This window comes from Pristis pectinata, chromosome 11 (genome assembly GCF_009764475.1).
Source record: "Pristis pectinata isolate sPriPec2 chromosome 11, sPriPec2.1.pri, whole genome shotgun sequence".
In the NCBI taxonomy this organism is placed as follows: Eukaryota; Metazoa; Chordata; class Chondrichthyes; order Rhinopristiformes; family Pristidae; genus Pristis; species Pristis pectinata.
In genome coordinates, this window is record NC_067415.1 from 2,610,340 (window position 1) to 2,632,911 (window position 22,572).

The following is a 22,572-nucleotide window of genomic DNA, read 5'->3' on the forward strand; positions in this document are numbered from 1 at the left end:
GGATGTGATTGGGAACTGAATGTCCAGGGGTACACAGTGTATAGGAAGGATAGGTGGGTAGGCAGAGGGGGAGGTGTGGCCCTGATGGTTAGTAGTGATATAAAATCAATAGAAAGGAAGGATATTGGGTCAGAGGAGGTGGAATCCTTATGGGTGGAGCTAAGGAATAGCAAGGGTAAAAGGACAATAGTAGCAGTCATATATAGGCCCCCTAATAGCAGTCAGCAAGTGGACGATAAGTTGCAGTTTGAGATAGAAAAAGCATGCCAGAGTGACAATGTGAAGATAATTATGGGGGATTTTAACATGAAGGTGGACTGGGAAATCCAGAATGGCGGTAGTACTCAGGAGAGGGAGTTTGTGGAATGTCTAAGGGATGTTTTTCTAGAGCAACTTGTTGAAGAGCCCACCAGGGGATCAGCTGTTTTGGATTGGGTGCTGTGTAATGAACCGGAGGTGATTAGGGAACTAAAGGTAAAGGAACCACTGGGAACCAGTGATCACAATATGATTGAGTTCAGTTTCAAGTTTGAGAAGGAGAAACTGATAACTGGTGTATGGATATTTCAGTGGAACAAAGGAAATTACAATGGTATGAGAGAGGAGTTGGCCCTAATTGATTGGAAGAGTAAGCTGGCTGGAGGGACGGCAGAGGAGAAATGGAAGGAATTTCTACAGGAAATAAGGAAATTGCAGGATAGATATATTCCAAGAAAAAAGGCACAAATGTGGATAACGAGAGAGGTGAAGGCTAAAATAAAAGCAAAAGGGGCGGCGTACAAAGAAGCAAAAATTAGTGGGAAAACAGAAGACTGGAAGCTTTTAAAAACCTGCAGAGAGAAACTAAGAAGGTCATTAGGAAAGAAAAGATGAATCATGAAAGGAAGTTGGCGGATAACATTCAAAAGGATACTAAGAGTTTTTTTAAATACATAAGGTGTAAAAGAGAGACACGGGTTGATATAGGACCAATTGATAACGGTGCAGGAGCTATTATAATGGACGATAGAGAGATGGCAGAGGAATTGAATGAATATTTTGCATCGGTCTTCACCGTGGAGGACATCAGCAATGTGCTGGTTAGTCAGGAGTCTCACGAAATGGAATTGAGTTCAGTTAAGATTACTAGGGAGAAGGTGCTAGGAAAACTAAATGGACTAAAGACTGATAAGTCTCCCGGACCGGATGAGGTGCATCCCCGGGTTCTGAAGGAGGTGGCTTTAGAGATAGCGGAGGCGTTGGGGATAATTTTCCAGAAATCGATAGATTCCGGCGTGGTTCCGGAGGACTGGAGGGTCGCAAATGTAGTTCCGTTGTATAAGAAAGGTGGGAGGCAGCATAAAGGAAATTACAGACCTATTAGTCTGACATCAGTGGTGGGAAAGTTATTGGAATCTATCCTCAAAGACGGGGTTACGGAATACCTAGAGGCGCAGGGCAGGATATGTCCTAGCCAACATGGTTTTGTGAAGGGAAGATCCTGCCTGACGAACCTATTGGAGTTTTTTGAAGAAATCACAGGTAAGGTGGATAAGGGAGAGGCGGTAGATGTTGTGTATTTAGACTTTCAAAAGGCCTTTGATAAGGTGCCTCACAAGAGACTGATTAATAAGATGAGAGGTCATGGAATTACGGGTAGGATAACAGAATGGGTGGAGCATTGGCTGGTTGACAGGAAGGAAAGAGTGGAAATAAAAGGATCTCGTTCTGGTTGGTTACCGGTTACTAGTGGTGTGCCGCAGGGGTCAGTGTTGGGACCGCTCCTTTTTACCTTGTACATTAACGATTTGGATGATGGAATAAATGGTTTCGTGGCTAAGTTTGAAGATGACACCAAGATAGGGGGAGGAGTAGGGAGTATTGAAGAGATAGGAAGGTTGCAGAGGGACCTAGACAGTTTAGGAGAATGGGCAAGGAAATGGCAGATGAGATTCAATGTAGGGAAATGTGCAGTTGTACACTTTGGAAGCAGAAATAAGCGGGCAATTATCTAGGAGGAGAGAAAATCCAAAGCACGGAAGTACAAAGGGACTTGGGGATACTCGTGCAGGATACCTTAAAGGTTAACCACCAGGTCGGATCGGTGGTAAAGAAAGCGAATGCTATGTTGGCATTCATTTCAAGAGGTATAGTGTATAAAAGTAAGGAAGTGTTGATGAGGCTCTACGGGGCACTAGTGAGGCCTCATTTGGAATATTGTGCGCCGTTTTGGGCCCCACATCTTAGGAAGGATGTGTTGACGTTGGAGAGGGTTCAGAGGAGGTTTACGAGGATGATTCCGGGAATGAGGGGGCTTACGTATGAGGAGTGTTTGTCGGCTCTTGGACTGTACTCACTGGAGTACAGAAGAATGAGAGGGGACCTCGTAGCGACATTTAAAATATTGATAGGAAAGGACAGAGTAGATGTGGCTAGGCTGTTTCCCTTGGTGGGTGAGTCCAGGACCAGAGGGCACAATCTTAGAATTAGAGGGTACAGTTTCAAACCAGAGATGAGGAAAAATTTCTTTAGCCAGAGGGTGGTGAATTTGTGGAACTCCTTGCCACATACAGCAGTGGAGGCCAGATCAGTGGGGGCGTTCAAGGAGGAGATAGATATATATCTAAATAGTCAGGATATCAAGGGGTATGGGGATACGGCTGGTAATTGGGATTAGAACAGGTTTTTTTCTTCTTCTTCCCCCATTCCCCATTTCTCATTTCTATTTCCCCTTCCTTGGAGCAGACTCGATGGGCCGAATGGCCTGCTTCTTTTCCCTTGTCTTGTGATCTTGTGATGAGGAGGAATGTCTTTTCCTGGAATGCTGTGAATCTTTGGAATTCTCTGCTCTGGAGTGCTATGGAAGATGAAACGTTGGTCTACAGATGAATGAAGTGTTTTAAGGGGTCAGGCTAAGGTGAGAGAGATTTTTTCCACACAAAGGATTGTGAACCTTTGGAAATCTCCAAGTTTTCCAATTTGGAAATCGGGCAGGCAAGATAGTGCAGCGGTTAGCGTAATGCTTTACAGCGCCAGTGACCTGGGTTCAATTCCGCCGCTGTTTGTAAGGAGTTTGTATGTTCTCCCCGTGTCTGTGTGGATTTCCTCCGGGTGCTCCGGTTTCCTCCCAGATTCCAAAGATGTACAGGTGAGGAAGTTGTGGGCATACTATGTTGGCACTGGAAGCGTGGTGACACTTGCGGGCTGCCCCCAGAACACTCTATGCAAAAAGATGCATTTCACTGTGTGTTTCGATGTACATGTGACTAATAAAGAAATCTTATCTTAAGGGCTGTGGAGCCTCAGTCGCTGAGTATATTTGAGACAGAAATGGATAGATGTTTGGTTATTAAGGGAATTGAGGGATAGGAGGTTAGTGCAGGAAAATGGTGCTGAGGAAGAATGGCCAGGATCTTATTGAATGGGTCAGCAGGCACAAGGGCCTGAATGGCCTATCCTGCTTCTACTTCTCACCTCATCAAAGAGCTGCAGCATGATGGTCAGCACATCGGGATGGGCCTTGTCAACCTCATCGAACAGAACCACTGCGTTCGGACTCTGCTTCAGCTTCTTGGTCAGCTGACCGCCTTCCTCGTGGCCCACGTAACCAGGAGGAGAGCCGATAAACTTGGCAACCTGCAAAACAATTCAACCCACTGCAGAGGAATTTCCTTCTAGGTTCTGTTTAGTTGCTTGATAAATGTCTGAATTTTAAACATTAATATTCAGCAAGGTGAATAGAATTTGAACTTCCCAGTTTTTGTGTTAGTGTGGTGTAGATACAAAGTAAACCTCCTTCGACACTGTCCCACCAAATACTCCCAGGACAGGGAGAACAGGCTAGGTGCAGAGTAAATTCCCTCTACATTGTCCCAACAAACACTCCCAGGAGAGGGAAAACACAGGTTAGGTACAGAGTAAATCTCCCTCCAACACTGTTTTGTCTTCCACCCCCAGGAATGTGTAGGTGATGGGCAGATGGAGAGGGCAGGGGAGGGGAAAGAGATGGGGTGATGGGGGCCGGCGGGGGTCGGGGGGGGGGGGTGGGGTTGGTAAGGGGAAAAATTACAATACTGGATTTTACCCATGACCCGAGCTACCTGGTTGGAAGCTGTTTATCCCACAGGTGGCTCATGACTGCACTGCCAACTTGCCATACTTACTTCATGTTTTTCCTGGAATTCTGACATGTCAAGCCTGATGAATTTCTGCATTGGGAAAGGAAAAACACAAGTAATTAACATATCTTTGACGCAAGTTCCTTGACAAAGATGATTTACAAGAATGTTGCCAGGACTCAAGGGTCTGAGCTATCAGGAGAGGTTGGGCAGGCTAGGACTTTATTCCTTGGAGCGTAGGAGACTGAGGGGTGACCTTATAGAGGTGTATAAAATCATGAGGGGCACGGATAAGGTGAATGCGCACAGTCTTTTTCCCAGGGAAAGGGAATTGAAAACTAGAGGGCATAGGTTTAGGGTGAGAGGGGAAAGATTTAAAAGGGACCTCAGGAGCAACTTCTTCACACAGAGGGTGGTGGGTATATGGATCGAGCTGCCAGGGGAAGTGGTTGAGGAAGGTACAATAACAACATTGAAAAGTCACTTGGACAGGTACATGGATGGGAAAGGTTTCGAGGGATATGGGCCAAACGCAGGCAAATGGGACTGGCTCGGGGAGGCACCTTGGTCGGCACAGATGAGCTGGAGCAGGAGCTGGCAAGTAATAGGTGGATCCAGGTGAGGAGGTGTGGTAGATGGAGGATGGGAGAGTGGGAATAGCGACAGAGGCCGGGAGGTGAGAGGTGGAGGCAACGAAGGGCTGCAGATGGTGGAATCTGATAGAACAGGAAGGTGGAGCATGGAACAAAATAAGGGAAATGGAGAGGGCAGATGGGAACACTAGGGGGAGGGGACCCAGGGGGAAGGGTTTGTGGGTGATGGGCAGATGAAGACAGAGCTGCACGTTTGTTTCTCACAGTTTTACTCCTGTCCTTTAGTTCCCCGGGGAAGGGAACCCATTGGGAACTGGTCACTCTCTGTTCCATGCTGTTCCCAATACACTGGTTGGGACGTTGGGACAGACCACAATTGACCTGGATATGTACAGCTGACGTTGACCTCCACAACATCAGGGTCTTGAACTGTGCTCATTGTTGGTGCTTGTGCTCAGGATGAGGCCATCTGGTGCCACGATGGTGGAGCTGCTATGCTCTCGCTTTGAATAAGTCACTGAAGGGGACAGAAGGAACTCTGCCACCCTAGTTTGGTGCGACTTCACATCCATGGGGCTGACCCACAACTACCCTCTGAAATGGCCCAGCAAATCTCTCCGTTGAAGGGTAATTAGGAAAGGGCAACAAGGGCCAGCCGTGCCAGTGATACCCACAAGGAATGGATGACTGATAATTCAGCCTGGTTCAACCGAAACACAGCCGGGGTGTGGAATCAGCAGTGAGGGATGGAGTTAGAGTCATAGAGTAATGGAAACAGGCCCTTTGGCCCAACTCATCCATGGTGCCCACCAAGCTAGTCCCACTTGCCCACGTTTGGCCCGTATCCCTCTAATCCCCTTCTAACCAAATGTTGTTATGGAGGGGCTTAAAGAAATCGCTTCCACACGTAATAGTTGAAAGGTCTCCTACCTTCTTGATGTCGTTGTGCATGTACTTGGCGATCTGCTTGGCCAGCTCCGTCTTTCCTGCAGCAGAGGTGAGAAATTGGTTCAGTACCTGGGTGTGAAATGTCAAGACAGATCAGGCAGTGCTGGCCAGCTGCTCACTGCTCTGCCGTACTGAAGTCCCACATTACAACCACAGGTTTTTGTTTTAACTACAGTAAAACTCTCTTTGTGGAAGAGTCTGATCCATTAACAAAAGGACCAAAGCTATTTGGGGAAAAAATAAATTTTCCACAACATACAAGTTCCTGGACAGGAAGTGGAATGAAACATAGAAAACCTACAGCACAATTCAGGCCCTTCGGCCCACAAAGTTGGGGTTACCTTAGAAACTACCAGGCCAACCCATAGCCCTCTATTTTTCTAAGCTCCATGTACCTGTCCAAAAGTCTCTTAAAAGACCCTATAGTATCCACCTCCACCACCGTTGCCGGCAGCCCATTCCCCGCACTCACCACTCTCTGAGTAAAAAACTTACCCCTGACATCTCCTCTGTACCTACTCCCCAGCACCTTAAACCTGTGTCCTCTTGTGGCAACCATTTCAGCCCTGGGAAAAAGCCTCTGACTATCCACACGATCAATGCCTCTCATCATCGTATACACCTCTATCAGGTCCCCCCTCATCCTCCGTCGCTCCAAGGAGAAAAGGCCAAGTTCCCTCAACCTGCTTTCATAAGGCAGGGTCCCCAATCCAGGCAACCTCCTTGTAAATCTCCTCTGCACCCTTTCTATGGCTTCCACATCCTTCCTGTAGTGAGGCGACCAGAAATGAGCACAGTACTCCAAGTGGGGTCTGACCAGGGTCCTATACAGCTGCAACATTACCTCTCGGCTCCTAAATTCAATTCCATGATTGATGAAGGATCCTATGGACTCAGACCCCAAGATCCCTCTGATCCTCCACACTGCCAAGAGTCTTACCGTTAATATTATATTCTGCCATCATATTTGACCTACCATTTGCAAGAGGGAATGGGTTAAATATTGGAAATTTTTAGAGCTCTGTTGACAGTCTAGAGGGACTAATGTGATTGGAACTCTTTTGAAAAGCAAGCATGAGCATAATGGGCCAAATGACCTCCAAAAGCATTGTAACATATTATGTACTGTTCATGCTTAATACAAGGAAATCTCAATGTCGGTTACCTTTCACTAGCTTAAACACATCCCTTTTCCTACCTTCAAGGTACATCTCAGTGTGAAAGAAGAAAACAGAGTTTAGAGTACGGCTACTGCACCCCTTAAGCTAAGGCATATGATATTCTTCAGATGAAGTCCTTGCACATTCACCATCTCAGGATATCCCTGTGGTTGCAATCTTACCTTTGAGTCAGAAGGTGATGGGTGCAAACTATTCTCCAGAGGCTTGGAAACATAATCCAGGCTGACTCCCCTGTACAATATTTGCGGAGACTCTCTGTCACACTTCACAATATTACAACACTATAGTACTCCAATGGTCGTAAAGGACTTAGAATGCTTCAAATTGGTGAAAGGCAGGTGCTAAAGGATGTAACCACAAAACACAAACATGGTTGAAGACTCCCAAGTGAAACTCTGTGCCTGCAAATAGTAAATTGTTCTCACAGGGACCCTGGTGCAAGTGGCCTCTTGTGATAGAAACCAGTTCAGGGACGTACTGTATTGAAATTACTTACGTTTATTTTTTATACTTATTAAGCCCTACAGCTAGTTGCTAGTCAGCTGTGTGATGAATGTTATACAAAAGAACCCACACAACCTTCTTATACAGAAAGGAACTATTCAGAACTCATTCTGTGTCCTAGTTAGAACATAGAACAGTACAGCACAGTACAGGCCCTTTGGCCCACGAAGTTGTACTGACCTATATAAACACCAACTCCCCAATCAATCCAACCCTTCCCTCCTACACAGCTCATAACCCTCCATTTTTCTCACATCCATGTGCCTATCTAAGAGTCCTTTAAATGTCCCTGTTGTATCAGCCTCTACCACCACCCCCGGCAGTGCGTTCCAGGCACCCACCACTCTCTGTATAAACAAAAACCTACCTCTGACATCCCCTCTAAACTTTTCTCCTTTGATCTTAAATGGATGTCCTCTGGCATTGGCCATTGCTGCCCTGGGGAAAAGGTGCTGGCTGTCCACTCTATCTACGCTCCTCATAATCTTATACACACACCTCTACCAAGTCGCCTCTCACCCTGCGTCTCTCCAAAAAGAAAAGCCCTAGCTCGGTCAACCTTTCCTCATAGGAAACGTTCTCTAATCCAGGCAGCATCCTGGTAAATCTTCTCTGCACCCTTTCTAAAGCTTCCACATCCTTCCTATAACGAGGTGACCAGAACTGAACACAGTTGCAATGTCTTTCTTTCTTAGGCAGCCCCTTGTTGAGATTGGCAGTGGGCTGGGGGTGGCAGGGAGAGTCCACTCTAGTCCTGTCGATTCTGCAATGAACCACACACCCTACCATAGATGGGCAGGTGAAGTTTGATGGGGCGGTTAGTGGATGTGGATTATTTGCACACTCCTTCCACTGTTAGTGCTGGGACCATGCATGCTCCTGGGGAGATTCAAAGGTTTCACTCCCCTCTCAGATGCTTCTCCACCAGCTTGAGTCATTCTCTGCCAGGGATTCCCATGAGTCAGTGAGGATGTTACTGTTTCCAGGAGGATGTACTTGCAGTATCTTCCCTGTGCTCCTTGAAGCTGCTTGCTGTGAGGGTAGAGTGTGCTTGCTTCAGGAGTTGGGGGTCAGGCACGTGAACCACGTGGGCCATCACTGGAAATGGTTGAGCAGCTTCAGGGCTTAACACGGCGAGTTGACCTGTCTTTCCAGTGATTCTGCAGAAGGTTCTGCAAAGGTACTTCTCCAGTGCCTGCTGTCATGTTGTCTGTGTCTGCAAGAAAGGTGCGGTTCACCAGGGTTTTACCATCTTTGTGAGCGACAGGGGGACAGGACTGTGCAGCAAGGGCAGGATGGTGAATAATCTTTGTCTTCTTGTAAGTTCGGGTGAAGAAAATTGATGGCTTTGAGCTCAGCTTCTGAGGGTGCCTCTGCCGCTTAATGATTGAGGTTGCAGTAATCTTGGAAACACAAGAGACTGCAGATGCTGGAATTTGGAGCGATGAACATTCTGCTGGAGGTACTCAGCGGGTTAGGCTGCAACTGTGGAGGGAAACGGACAGTCAACGTTTTGAGTCAAAGCCCTTCATCTGGACTGTATTGGTATTGGTTTATTATTGTCACTTGAAAAACTTGTCTTGCATACCGATCGTACAGGTCAGTTCATTACACAGTGCAGTTACATTGGGTTAGTACAGAGTGTATTGATGTAGTACAGGTAAAAACAATAACAGTACAGAGTAAAGTGTCACAGCTACAGAGAAAGTGCAGTGCAATAAGGTGCAAGGTCACAAGGTAGATCGTGAGGTCAGAGTCCATCTCATTGTATAAGGGAACCGTTCAATAGTCTCATCACAGTGGGGTAGAAGCTGTCCTTAAGTCTGGTGGTACGTGCCCTCAGGCTCCTGTATCTTCTACCTGATAGAAGAGAAGAGAGAATGTCCCGGGTGGGTGGGGTCTTTGATTATGCTGGCTGCTTCACCAAGACAACGCGAGGTGAAGACAAAGTCCAAGGAGGGGAGGCTGGTGTCTGTGATGCGCTGGGCTGTGTCCACAACTCTCTGCAGTTTCTTGCGGTTCTGGGCAGAGCAGTTGCTATATCAAGCTGTGATACATCCAAATAGGATGCTTTCTATGGTGCATTGGTAAAAGTTGGTGAGAGTCAAAGGGGAAAAACCAAATTTCTTTAGCCTCCTGAGGAAGTAGAGGCGCTGGTGAGCTTTCTTGGCCGTGGCTTCTACGTGATTTGACCAGGACAGGCTGTTGGTGATGTTTACTCCGAGGGACTTGAAGCTCTCAACCCTCTCGACCTCAGCACCATTGATGTAGACAGGTGCATGTCCACCACCCCCTTTCCTGAAGTCAATGACCAGCTCTTTTGTTTTGTTGACATTGAGGGAAAGGTTGTTGTCATGACACCATTCCACTAAGCCCTCTATCTCCTTCCTGTACTCCGACTCATCGCTGTTTGAGATATGGCCTACAATGGTGGTATCACCTGCAAACTTGTAAAGGGAGTTAGAGCAGAATCTGGCCACACAGTCATGAGTACATGCTTCTGGAATAGAAATGTCAAAGGATGTACAATTTCCCACTTGAACTGTAGAGTACCTCCACCTCAGTGGGACCTCTTCGGAGGGAGTTGAAATAATGCAGTGAGGAAGATTGAGAAAATGGTTGATACATTGATAGTCTCGCTTGACCCTAGTTGGCTTGGGATTGAGTCTGAACTGGATTTGTCGGCGAGGATCATGGCTTGCACGTCATTGTGAAACAGAGAGCGGATGCTAACAAATTTTTTTGAAGGGCAGCCAAACTTTAGAAGCAACCTCCATTATCCCTCTCAGTTAATAGAGTTGAAGCCTTTTTTAAGATCCACAAAAGCCAGGCACAATGATCGATGCTGCTCCCTGCATTTTTCTTAGACTTCTTGTGCAATGAAGATCATCTCCACACCACCTCTTGAAGGACAGAATGTGCATTAGTTCTCAGCTCACGAGTCACTTTTAGCATGCTTATCAGAGTCAGAAGACTTAACTGTTGTACTTAGTGACATAGGTCTGAGGGATAAGTATTGGCTCAGGCACCAAAGAAAGCTTCTCTTCTCTTCAAAATAATTTCTTACATCCAGCTGAGTGAGCAGACAGAGCCTCAGTTTAACATCTCATCCAAAAGGCTACCAGTCTGAGAATAACATGCTGGAGAGTCAGATTAGATTATGTCTTCAAGTCTCTGGAAAGCATGATCTCTTGCAGGTGAGAGCCTTACCCAGGGAGGTACAGCTGACACAGAAAGTCGACAAGAAATGGAGCACATTCGGGAAAGTAGCGGTTAGCGTAACACTATTACAGCACCAGTGACCCGGGCTCAATTCCGGCCGCTGTCTGTAAGGAGCTTGTACGTTCTCCCCGTGTCTGCGTGGGTTTCCTCCGGGTGCTCTGGTTTCCTCTCACATTCCAAAAAGACGTACAGGTTAGGAAGTTGTGGGCATGCTATGTTGGCACCGGAAGTGTGGCGACACTTGCGGGCTGGCCCCAGAACACTACGCAAAAGATGCATTTCACTGTGTGTTTCAATGTACATGTGACTAATAGAGATATCTTAAGAGAAAGTGGTTGAGGCAGGTACAACAGTATCATTTAAGAAGCACTTGGATAGGTACATGGAGGGACAAGGCTTGGAGGGATATGGGCCAAATGCAGGAAATTGGGACTAGCTGGGTGGGCACTGTGGTCGGCATGGACTGGTTGGGCTGAAGGGCCTGTATCCGTGCTGTGTTACTCTCTGATTCTAAGGCAAGAAATGCATTCATGGTGAGGAGAACAGAGTGCGATTGTGACAGTGAACAAGTGCAATGGCCACCAAACCCTCCGCCTCCCTGTCTCTTCCTTATTCATTACAATGCTTCTTGTAACCTGCCTCCTTACAATCCATCTTAACATGTGGCTCAGCACCACGTTTTGCTTGATGATTTTTCTGTGGAGTTGCTTGGGGATGTTTTACTGCTAAAAGCCAATTGTTGCCGTGATGTCACATAGAGGGAAAGAAAAGCAGCAGTTTCTCAGCTGCCCAGAGGTGTCACTTGTGAGCAACCTTTTGCAGGAGCCACGGGCATCGCTGTCAAGGATAGCATTTACTACCCATCCAGATCTGTCTCCTTAAATGGCTGCAGTCTTTCTGGTGATGATAGCCCCACAGTGCTGTTGGGGAGGGAAACAGACCCAGTGACAGTTATGTTGCAGTTCTATAAGAAATTGGTGAGGCCACACTTGGAGTACTGTGCACAGCTTTGGTTGCCTTGTTATTGGAAAGATGCTATTAAACTAGAAAGAGCGCAAACAAGATTTACCAGGCTGTTGCCTGGACTTGGGGGCCTGAGTTACAAGGAGAGGTTGTGTAGACTAGGACTTTGCTATGGAACGTAGGAGATTGAGGGGTGACCTGATAGAGGTGTATAACATCATGAGGGGCATAGACAGCGTGAAAGCACACAGTCTTTTTTCCAGGGAGGGGGTGCTAAAAACAAGAGGGCACAGGTTTAAGATCAGAGGCGAGGGATTTAAAAGGTACATCAGAGGCAGCTTCTTCACACAAAGGGTGGTGCGTATTTGGAATGAGCTGCCAGAAATAGTGGTTGAGGTGGTCCCATCGGCAACATTTAAAAGCCATTTAGATAAGTCCATAGATAGGAGAGGTTTAGAGGGCCATGGGCCAAACGCGGGCAGATGGGACTAGCTCTGGGGAACACAGTCGGCAGGGACGTTGGGCCGAAGGGCCTGTTTCCGTGCTGTAAGACTCTATGACAGAAAAATGGTGAATGGTTTTTGATTTGAGAGCTATAAATGGGAGACAGACTTCTAAGGGCAGAAATTAGTTTTTGGTCACTTTACTGGGTGAATGGGTGGGTGCTGGAATATTAACCCACTTGATGTGTCCAATATTTGGCTCACCAACTTCAATGGAAAAAACAGATGGGTTACCACTCCACTATCTATACCATACTGACAAACAAGTTTTCACTCCCTGCTCACCAACCACACTCCCACTCCACAGTACAGCAAAACATACAGTTAACCATAGAACAATACAGCACAATACAGGCCCTTCGGCCCACCATGTTGTGCCGCCCTTCAAACCACACCTAAGACTATCTAACCCCTTCCTCCCACATATCCCTCTATCTTAAATTCCTCCATATGCTTATCTAGCAATCTCTTGAACTTGACCAACGTATCAGCCTCCACCACCACCCCAGGTAGCGCATTCCATGCACCAACCACTCTCCGGGTGAAAAACCTCCCTCTGATATCTCCCTTGAACTTTCCACCCATTACCTTAAAGCCATGTCCTCTTGTATTGAGCATTGGTGCCCTGGGAAAGAGGCGCTGGCTGTCCACTCTATCTATTCCTCTTAATATCTTGTACACCTCTATCATGTCTCCCCTCATCCTCCTTCTCTCCAATGAGTAAAGCCCTAGCTCCTTTAGTCTCTCCTCATAATGCATACTCTCTAATCCAGGCAGCATCCTGGTAAATCTCCTCTGCACCCTTTCCAACTCTTCCACATCCTTCCTATAATGAGGTGACCAGAACTGGACACAGTACTCTAAGTGTGGCCTAACCAGAGTTTTGTAAAGCTGCATCATGACTTCGCGGCTCTTAAACTCGATCACACGACTTATGAAAGCTAACATCCCATAAGCTTTCTTAACTACCCTATCCACCTGCGAGGCAACTTTCAGTGATCTGTGGATATGAACCCCCAGATCCCTCTGCTCCTCTACACTGCCCAGAATCCTGCCATTTACCTTGTACTCCGCCTTGGAGTTTGTCCTTCCAAAGTGTACTACCTCACACTTCTCTGGATTGAACTCCATCTGCCACTTGTCAGCCCAGCTCTGCATCCTATCAATATCCCTCTGTAAGCTTCGACAGCCCTCCACACTATCCACAACACCACCAATCTTTGTGTCATCTGCAAACTTGCTAACCCACCCTTCCACCCCTTCATCTAAGTCATTAATAAATATCACGAAAAGTAGAGGTCCCAGAACTGATCCCTGTGGGACACCACTAGTCACAGCCCTCCAATCCGAATGCACTCCCTCCACCACAACCCTCTGCTTTCTACAGGCAAGCCAATTCTGAATCCACACGGCCAAGCCTCCCCGGATCCCTTGGTCTCTGACCTTCTGAAGAAGCCTACCATGCGGAACCTTATCAAACGCCTTACTAAAATCCATGTAGACCACATCCACTACACTACCCTCATCAATCTTCCTGGTCACCTCCTCAAAGAACCCTATCAGGCTTGTGAGGCAAGATCTTCCCTTCACAAAGCCATGCTGGCTGTCCCTCATCAGTCCATGATTCTCTAAATGCTCATAGGTCCTATCTCTTAGAATCCTTTCTGACAGCTTGCCCACCACAGACGTAAAGCTCACTGGTCTGTAATTCCCTGGACTATCCCTACTACCTTTTTTGAATAAGGGGACAACATTCGCCACCCTCCAATCCTCCAGTACCATCAACGAGGACTCAAAGATCCTAACCAACGGTTCAGCAATCTCCTCCCTCGCCTCACGAAGCAGCCTGGGGAATATTCCGTCAGGCTCCGGGGACTTATCTGTCCTAATATTTTCTAACAGCTCCAACACATCCTCTTTCTTGATATCTACATACTCTAGAACATTACCCTTACCAACACTGTCCTCAGCGTCATCAAGACCCCTCTCCTTGGTGAATACTGAAGAGAAGTATTCATTGAGAACCTCACCCACTTCCACAGCTTCCAGGCACATCCTCCCACCTTTGTCTTTAATCGGACCTACCTTTACTCTGGCCATCCTTCTGCTCTTCACGTACGAGAAAAAAGCCTTGGGATTCTCCTTAACCCTACTCGCCAAAGCCCTTACATGTCCCCTTCTCTCTCTCCTCAGCCCTTTCTTAAGTTCCCTCCTTGCTACTCTATATTCCTCATGGGCCCTGTCTGATCCTTGCTACTTACACCTTATGTATGCGCCCTCTTCTTCCTAACTAGTTGTTCCACCTCTCTCGTCACCCACGGTTCCTTCACCGCCTCACCGGGACAAATTTATCCCTAACATCTTGCAACGGATCCCTGAACATCGACCACATCTCCATTGTACATTTCCCCTCAAAAATGTCATCCCAATTTACACTCCCAAGTTCTCACCTTATAGCCTCATAATTCGCCTTTCCCCAATTAAATATCTTCCCGTCCTCTTTGCTCCTATCCCTGTCCATGACAATTCTAAAGGTTATGGAGCAATGGTCACTGTCCCCCAAATGCTCACCCACCGATAGATCTGTCACCTGTCCCGGTTCATTACCTAAAACTAGATCTAATATGGCATTCCCTCTAGTCAGGCTGTCAACATACTATGTCAGGAATCCGTCCTGGACACACTTAACAAACTCCGGCGCGTCTAAACCTTTGGCACTAAGTAGGCGTCAATCAATATTTGGAAAGTTGAAGTCTCCCATTATAATAACCCTGTTATTTTCGCATCTTTCTGAAAACTGCCTCCCAATCTGCTCCTCAGTATCCCTACTGCTACCGGGGGGCCTACAGAATACTCCCAGGAGGGTAACTGCTCCTTTCTTGTTCCTAACTTCCACCCATATTGACTCTAGAGAGGATCCTTCTACATTATCTATCCTTTCTGCAGCTGTAACTGTGTCCCTGACCAGTATCGCCACCCCTCCTCCTCTTCTCTCCCCTCCCTATCCCTTTTAAAACACTGAAAACCAGGAATATTCAATATCCATTCCTGCCCTGGTGACAGCCATGTCTCTGTAATAGCCACAATATCATAGTCCCAAGTACTTATCCAAGCTCTCAGTTCATCTCCCTTATTCCTGATGCTTCTTGCATTTAAGTAAATGCACTTTAGCCCATCCACCTTACTACTTTTGTAGCCTGTACTCTGCTTCTCCTGCCTCAAAGCCTCTCTACCTGTCAGATCTGACTTTTTGCCATCCACTTCTTCCTCTGACCTACTCCTCCGGTTCCCTTCCCCCTTGCAATCTAGTTTAAACCCTCCTGAACCACCCCAGCAAACCTGGCCGCAAGGATATTGGCCCCCCTCAGGTTCAGGTGTAACCCACCTCTCTGTACAGGTCCCACCTTCCCCAGAAGAGATCCCAGTGATCCAAAAATCTAAAACCCTCCCTCCTGCACCAACTTCTCAGCCATGTATTTATTTGCCATCTCCTCTTATTCCTACCTTCACTATCGCGTGGCACTGGCAGCAATCCCGAGATTGCTGCCCTTGAGGTCCTGTTCTTCAGCCTTCTGCCTAGCTCCCTAAACTCACTTTTCAGGACCTCATCCCTCTTCCTACCTTTGTCGTTGGTACCAAAATAAACCACGACTTCTGGCTGTTCTCCCTCCCGCTCTAGAATATGTTAGTAGAAACTAACATAAAATCTAACATAAAAACTAACATAACATAAAATCAGTTCCAAAATACACATTTTAAAACTGTGAGATTTTGGAAAATTAGGAGCACAGAAAAATACCTGAAAAAGAACAATTTGCAATAAAATAGGGAAAGAGCCAGTGGTTGTGGGTTAATCGGACAACTCTTGCAAAGGACCAACAAGGCAGTTTGTGCTGTAGGCGGTGAAAAGGTTTTTAGAAACAGAAGCTAGCAGCTGCATGCAGCATTATAACCTCTCTGCACACAGTTAAAAGATATTTGGACAGGTACATGGATAGGAAAGGTTTAGAGGGATATGGGCCAAACACAGGCAATGGGACCAGCTCAAGAAGGCAACTTGGTCAGCATGGACAGGTAGGGTTGAAGAGCCTGTTTCTGTGCTAACTCCAGTGACAAGTTAAAAGCAAGTCAGTTAGTATCTGTTCTTGCATCTGATTTATAAAGTGATCTGGAGATACAAGAGACTGCAGATGCTGGAACTTGGAGTAAAAAGCAAGCAGCTGAAGGAACTCAGCAGGTCAGGCAGCATCTGTGGAGGGATATGGACAGTCAACGTTTCAGGTCGAGACTCTTCATCTGCACTAGAAAATCAGTCAGGATGAAGGGTGCTGACGGGAAACGTCGACTGTCCATTCCCCTCCACAGATACTGCCTGACCTGCTGAGTTCCTCCACCAAAAGGAATCAGCTGGGTAAAATTTCTATTTCATATTTTTTCTTTGTATTTGAATAAAATCTGTGGTCTGACGTTTCAATCAATCCCAGTTCCTGATTATGGGTGTATCATCAAGGAATATTAAGGGGTAGCTGATCCAAAACGTTTCACTCCAGTGTATCTTTGAGTAAAGCTCCATCTACATTGCTCCGTCAGACACTTCCAGGACAGCGAAAGCACGGGGTAGATACAGTGAATATCCCTTCAGCACCCCAGGCCTTGTCACAGGAGCCCTATCAGTATCCGTGGATTCTATCACCAGTGCCAGATGACTGGAAAAGTGAGTGTGAAGAGGTTAGAATGCTGTATGCAGCTGCTAACATCTTAATTGAGTTTAGAATTCAGATTGATATTGCTGAGTTCCCATAGCAATATCTATCCCGACGCTGATATCTTCTCCTCCTAGACTGTGGAATATGTTTCCCCTCTAACATGCCCATAAACTGCATGGAAATGAGCCATTCAGCCCATTCTTATGCCAGTGTTTTCATGTCACTACGGCCTCCCATCTCACGTCCCCATCTCCTCCTACTCTCCTTCCCTTGTGTGTTTATCTAACTTTATTCCAGAAATATTATACTTTCATTTGCAGGAGGTGCAACATTAGCTCGATGGGCAAAAGGGTCAGCATGGACATGGTGGGCCGAAGGGTCTGTTTCTGTGCTGTATGAGGCTGTGACTAAATGACTTTCATCTTGTCCCTTCCCATCATCCAGGGACCTCAGAAGTCCTTTCAGGTGAATTAGTGAATCACCTGCACGTCTTCCAACCCAGGGTATCTCATTTGGTATTCACAATATAGGCACGGATGAGTTAGGGCCTGTCTCCATGCTGCATTACTCTAATATTATTCCCTCTACATTGGAGAAACCAAGTGTAACTTTGCTGAACACCTCTGTTCAATCTGCAGGGGTGACCCTGCGTGTCCAACTGCCCGTCACTTTATTTCTCCATCCCAGTCAGACCTGGACACCTTTTTGGTGGTCTCCTACACCGTTCCAATGAGGTCCAACATAATCTTGTGGAACAGCACCTGATCTTCCGTCTGGGCATGCTGCAGCTTTTGGGGTTTCATACAGAATTCAACTAACTCAGGTAATTTTTTTTGCTTCTATTAGCACTGGCCATTTCAGCTCCGTAATATTAGTTTAGTCTCTATGTTCGTCTGTTTTTATTTCCCTCAACCCCTCCTCTACAGGTCACCTTGACTGTCTCTGGCTGGAGCGAGACCCACAGCCTGCCCTGGTCAAATCACGTAGACACTACGGCCAAGAAAGCTCACCAGCATCTCTACTTCCTCAGGAGGCTAAAGAAATTCGGTTTGTTCCCTTTGACTCTCACCAACTTTTATCGATGCACCATAGAAAGCATCCTATCTGGATGTATCACGGCTTGGTATGGCAACTGCTCTGCCCAGGACCGCAAGAAGCTGCAGAGAGTTGTGGACACAGCCCAGCGCATCACAGACACCAGCCTCCCCTACTTAGACTCTCTCTTTACCTCGGCTTGGTATGGCAACTGCTCTGCCCAGGACCGCAAGAAGCTGCAGAGAGTTGTGGACACAGCCCAGCGCATCACAGACACCAGCCTCCCCTACTTAGACTCTCTCTTTACCTCGGCTTCGTATGGCAACTGCTCTGCCCAGGACCGCAAGAAGCTGCAGAGAGTTGTGGACACAGCCCAGCGCATCACAGACACCAGCCTCCCCTACTTAGACTCTCTCTTTACCTCTCACTGCCTCGGTGAAGCAGCCAGCATAATCGAAGAACCCACCCACCCGGGACATTCTCTCTTCTCTCCTCTTCCATCAGGTAGAAGATACAGGAGCCTCAGGGCACGTACCACCAGACTTAAGGACAGCTTCTACCCCACTGTGATAAGACTATTGAACGGTTCCCTTATACAATGAGATGGACTATGACCTCACGATCTACCTTGTTGTGACCTTGCACCTTATTGCACTGCACTTCCTCTGTAGCTGTGACACTTTACTCTGTACGGTTATTGTTTTTACCTGTACTACATCAATGCACTCTGTACTAACTCAATGTAACTGCACTGTGTAATGAATTGGCCTGTACAGTCAGTATGCAAGACAAGTCTTTCACTGTACCTCGGTACAAGTGACAATAATAAACCAATACCAATACGCACTTGTTGGGTATTAAATTACTGTCAGGACTGAGTACTGGGTTATGTGGGGTAACTGGAGAAGCTGGGGTTGTTCTCTTTGGGGCAGTGGGTGTTAGGAGAAATTTACAGAAGTGTTCAGAATTATGAGGGTTCTGATAATGCGAACACAGAGGAACAGTTTCCATGGGCAGGAGTTTGGGTGCAGGCAAAGCCAGAGGGGAGCAACAAGCAAGGTGCTGGAAGAAGTTAGCAGGTCAGGCAGCATCTGCGGAGGGAAATGGACCAGATGAAGGGTCTCGGCCAGAAACATCGACTGTCCATTTCCCTCCACAGATGCTGCCCGACCCGCTGAGTTCCTTCAGCACCTTGTTTTTTGCTCAAGATTCCAACATCTGCGGTCTCTTGTGTCCCCAAAACCAGAGGGGAGATGAGAATCTTTTTGTTTTAATTCAGATCTGTCTGAAAGGGCGGTGGATACAGATTCAACAGGAACTTTTGAAAGTTGGATAAACAGTTGAAAAGAAAAAGAGTTTGCATGGGCAAGGAGGAAGAACAGAGGAGTGGCTCTAATTAAAGAGCTCTTACAAAATGCTGGCACAGTAATGATGGACTGGAAGGTCTCTTGTGCTGTAAATCTCTACAATTTGTGGGCCCTCAGTAATCAGACGACCCTGCCCAACAAGTCGACACAGCTTCCCCGCCTGTGAAGCATGTTGGGGGCAGGGTGGGCTGGTGCAAAAGGGTTAAAAGCTCCTGGGTTCTGTTCTCTTGTTTCCTCGGAGTGGCCCAGGGCTGTAATCACAAGAGCTTTCTCCAGCAGGCAGTAAATGGCTTTAGCATCATTTAATTTAACAATTACCAATCCCAGACGAGCCGAGGAAAAGGAAGACCAGTGGATGCTCATCATCTGCCCAGCCATTCTCCTTTCTTCGGATGGCTACATTTAAAAGAAAAGAGAAGAGCGAATGAGAAAGACTTAGAAAAAAAATATAAAATCGATTCTTCTCCTGCTGCCTACAATTATCACTAAGTATACACGATGTTATACCATCTTCATCCCACGCAATAGGCACCAGCTACCATTAGTCCATCGGAGATTTCATTAAGGAGCAGGACCCAGAAGGAACCAAATTGAGTTTGTATGGATCTCATGAGCCTGCCCTCCCAGTTATGCGGATGAACTGCGCGCTGTCTGGCGAAGCACGCAGTGTTGCCAAGGAGACGGGATCGACAGCGAGCGCGGGGGCGGGGGTGGGGGGGGGTGGAGGAGAAGGAAAGGGCGCGGACACGCGCGCTCACACGCACACTGCAAAGTGATCCGCTGCTACCTGCTAATATGGAGATTATTATTAATAATAAAAATTAATCCCCTGAAATTTGCTTTCTGTGTTTAGTGAAAGGACATTCGCCCAAGTTCAGGGTGACTCTATTCCACGCTGACTGACTGCGTGCATTAAATCCGATTTTGAAAAACCTGAAATGCTTGAATAATAGAGACTTGATTGGATTACTGTGATAAATCTATATCAGTCTTTAATCTTTCCAAATGTACCGGGGATAGAATCCTCTTTAGGTTCCCTTTCCTATTCTGTGTGTGCGATTCACCCACTTGTAGGACTTGTGTGTGAAATTTCACAATCGTCTTCCTGAATAACAACAGAACACAAGTGTCCTCCTCCACAGTGGGGAGAAACCCCTAAATAAATACTTGATATGCTGTGTGGTCAAGGTCAGAAAAGGTCCACCCCACCACCCCACACTCCCTACTGCCATTGGGGTACATCACCCACTGCAGGTCTGGAGATCATCAACAGGAAACAGAAACTCTCTCTCTCTAGTGCTGATACCCGACCTGCCGAGTATTTCCAATATATTTTGAGTTTCTATGTATGGTGGAGAGCATTCTGACTGGTTGCATCACTGCCTGGTATGGAGGCTCCAATGCACAGGATCATAAGAGGCTGCAGAGGGTTGTAGACTCAGCCAGCTCCATCACGGGCACAACCCTCCCCACCATCGAGGACATCTTCAAGAGGCGGTGCCTCAAGAAGGCAGCATCCATCACTAAGGACCCTCACCATCTGGGACATGCCCTCTTCTCGTTACTACCATCAGGGAGGAGGTACAGGAGCCTGAAGACCCACACTCAACGATTCAGGAACAGCTTCTTCCCCTCCGCCATCAGATTTCTGAACGGTTCATGAATCCGTGAACACTACCTCATCATTCCTTTTTATTTGCACTATTTATTTATTTTGTAATTTATAGTAATTTTATGTCTTTGCACTGTACTGCTGCCGTAAAACAATTCATGTCGTAAGACAGTGATAATAAATCTGATCTGATTCTGTTGATGGACAGCTCTCTCACCTCGGTCAGATGGCTGGGAGTTCAAATTCCACTCCACCCACTCCCGTACAGAAAGAGCTGATACCCAGCAATGCTGGAAGTGAGATACTCCACCAACTAAGCTGCTGACTTAGTGGCTTCACACCATCAGCTCCTCAGCCAAACACATACATAGCAGGGGAAGACTAATCATCCTGGGTTCCAGCTCAGAACCATAAACACACCAACTTCCATTTATATACCAACTTTAATATAGTAACATGTCCCAAGGCGCAACCATCTGCTGGAGGAACCTAGCGGGTCGAGCAGCATCTGTGGGAGGAAAGGAACTGTTGACGTTTTGGGTTGAAGCCCTGAATCAGGACCCAAGGTGTTCCACAGAGATGATCCCAAAAACACCGACACCACCCAAGACATCAGGACAAGTGACTGAAAGCTTGGTCAAACAGGAAGGTTTTAAGAAGCATCTAAAAAGGGAAACAAATTTTCAGGAGAGAATTTCAAAGAAAGGACGATGGCAGCTGGTGGCTCCGCACCAATGGTGAAGTAAATGTTGGAATTGCAAGATTCCAGAACTGTGAACTCATTTTTGTTGAGTTGTATGGTTGGAGGAGGTTATAGAAATGGACGATGGTAGGGTGGGGAATTTGAATTTTAAATTTACAGTCTGCTCTGGGAAGTGTTTCCCAGATTGAGGTATACCACAGAACCTCTGGTGTTGGGAGCCCATTGATCTGCACCCTAGTGAGAGGCAACACCTTTGGCAGGGAAAGGGTAGACCAAGAAATGGAACAAAATGCTATGGAAGCTCCTCACATTTGCCGCTGTGTTCAGAAAGAGGAACTCGGTCTCTTTGCTAACCTCTGTGCTTCATGGACAGTAAAGCGACACGCATTCCATGTTGCAGTGCAGGACACACAACAGCCAATCTGAGCACAGCAAGCTCCCACAAAGCAGTAATCTGATAAAGATCAGATAATCTGTGATATAGAGGCTGGCTGATGTAATAAAAATGGTGAGAACTCCAATGCTCCTTTTGGACGAAGTGGCTATGGGATCTTTTGCTTCCAGCCAAGAGGGCATGTGGTTAATGGTCTCATATGAAAGATGGCAGTACTGACATTCAGCACCCTAGCAGTGCTGGCACTGGAGTGTCAGTGGGGACTTAAACCCCTCAACCTCAGACTGAGAGGCGAGGGGGTGACCCTGTGAGACACGGCTGACACCCAAGGTGATAAACTCCCACTGGGAAGCTGTAAAAGCAGGTTGGGCAGCAGGAGGTCGCTGGGACAACTAAAAGACATTTTTCTTCACTGGTCCTCTCCTGGGGTCTGATGAAAGGTTTCAGAGTGTGAAGTTAGCTAGATATTGATTCTCATAAATACAATGTATTACTTTACTAAGATCAATATGAGGGCAGTCTTCGGAAGGCAAGGCAGCAGAAATTGGCTCTCCCTTCCTTTATTGCACCACTAATGTAGCAATTCATTCTAGATCGCCTTACTTGCCTCTATCAAGTCACGGCTACTGTGGAAAGGAATCAAACTGTGTTGGCATGACATGTGAAATCCCAGAAGCTCGATCAATCCTTAAAGGGCTATCTTCAGCGCAATCCACCTGTCCGTTCCATTCTAGACTGTTCCTC

At 46.8% G+C, this 22,572-nt stretch overlaps 1 protein-coding gene across 1 annotated transcript in view; it reads right to left on the minus strand.

Annotated features, from left to right (window-relative positions):
* clpb (caseinolytic mitochondrial matrix peptidase chaperone subunit B) overlaps positions 1 to 22,572 on the minus strand; it is a 115,634-nt gene that overhangs the window by 16,107 nt on the left and 76,955 nt on the right. Inside the window, exons 8-11 of the mRNA XM_052026673.1 lie at positions 19,438 to 19,515; positions 5,621 to 5,676; positions 4,143 to 4,187; positions 3,454 to 3,615 (exon numbers count right to left, since the gene is read on the minus strand). Of these exons, the coding sequence (XP_051882633.1) occupies positions 3,454 to 3,615; positions 4,143 to 4,187; positions 5,621 to 5,676; positions 19,438 to 19,515 (341 nt within the window). The remainder of the gene's footprint in view (positions 1 to 3,453; positions 3,616 to 4,142; positions 4,188 to 5,620; positions 5,677 to 19,437; positions 19,516 to 22,572) is intronic.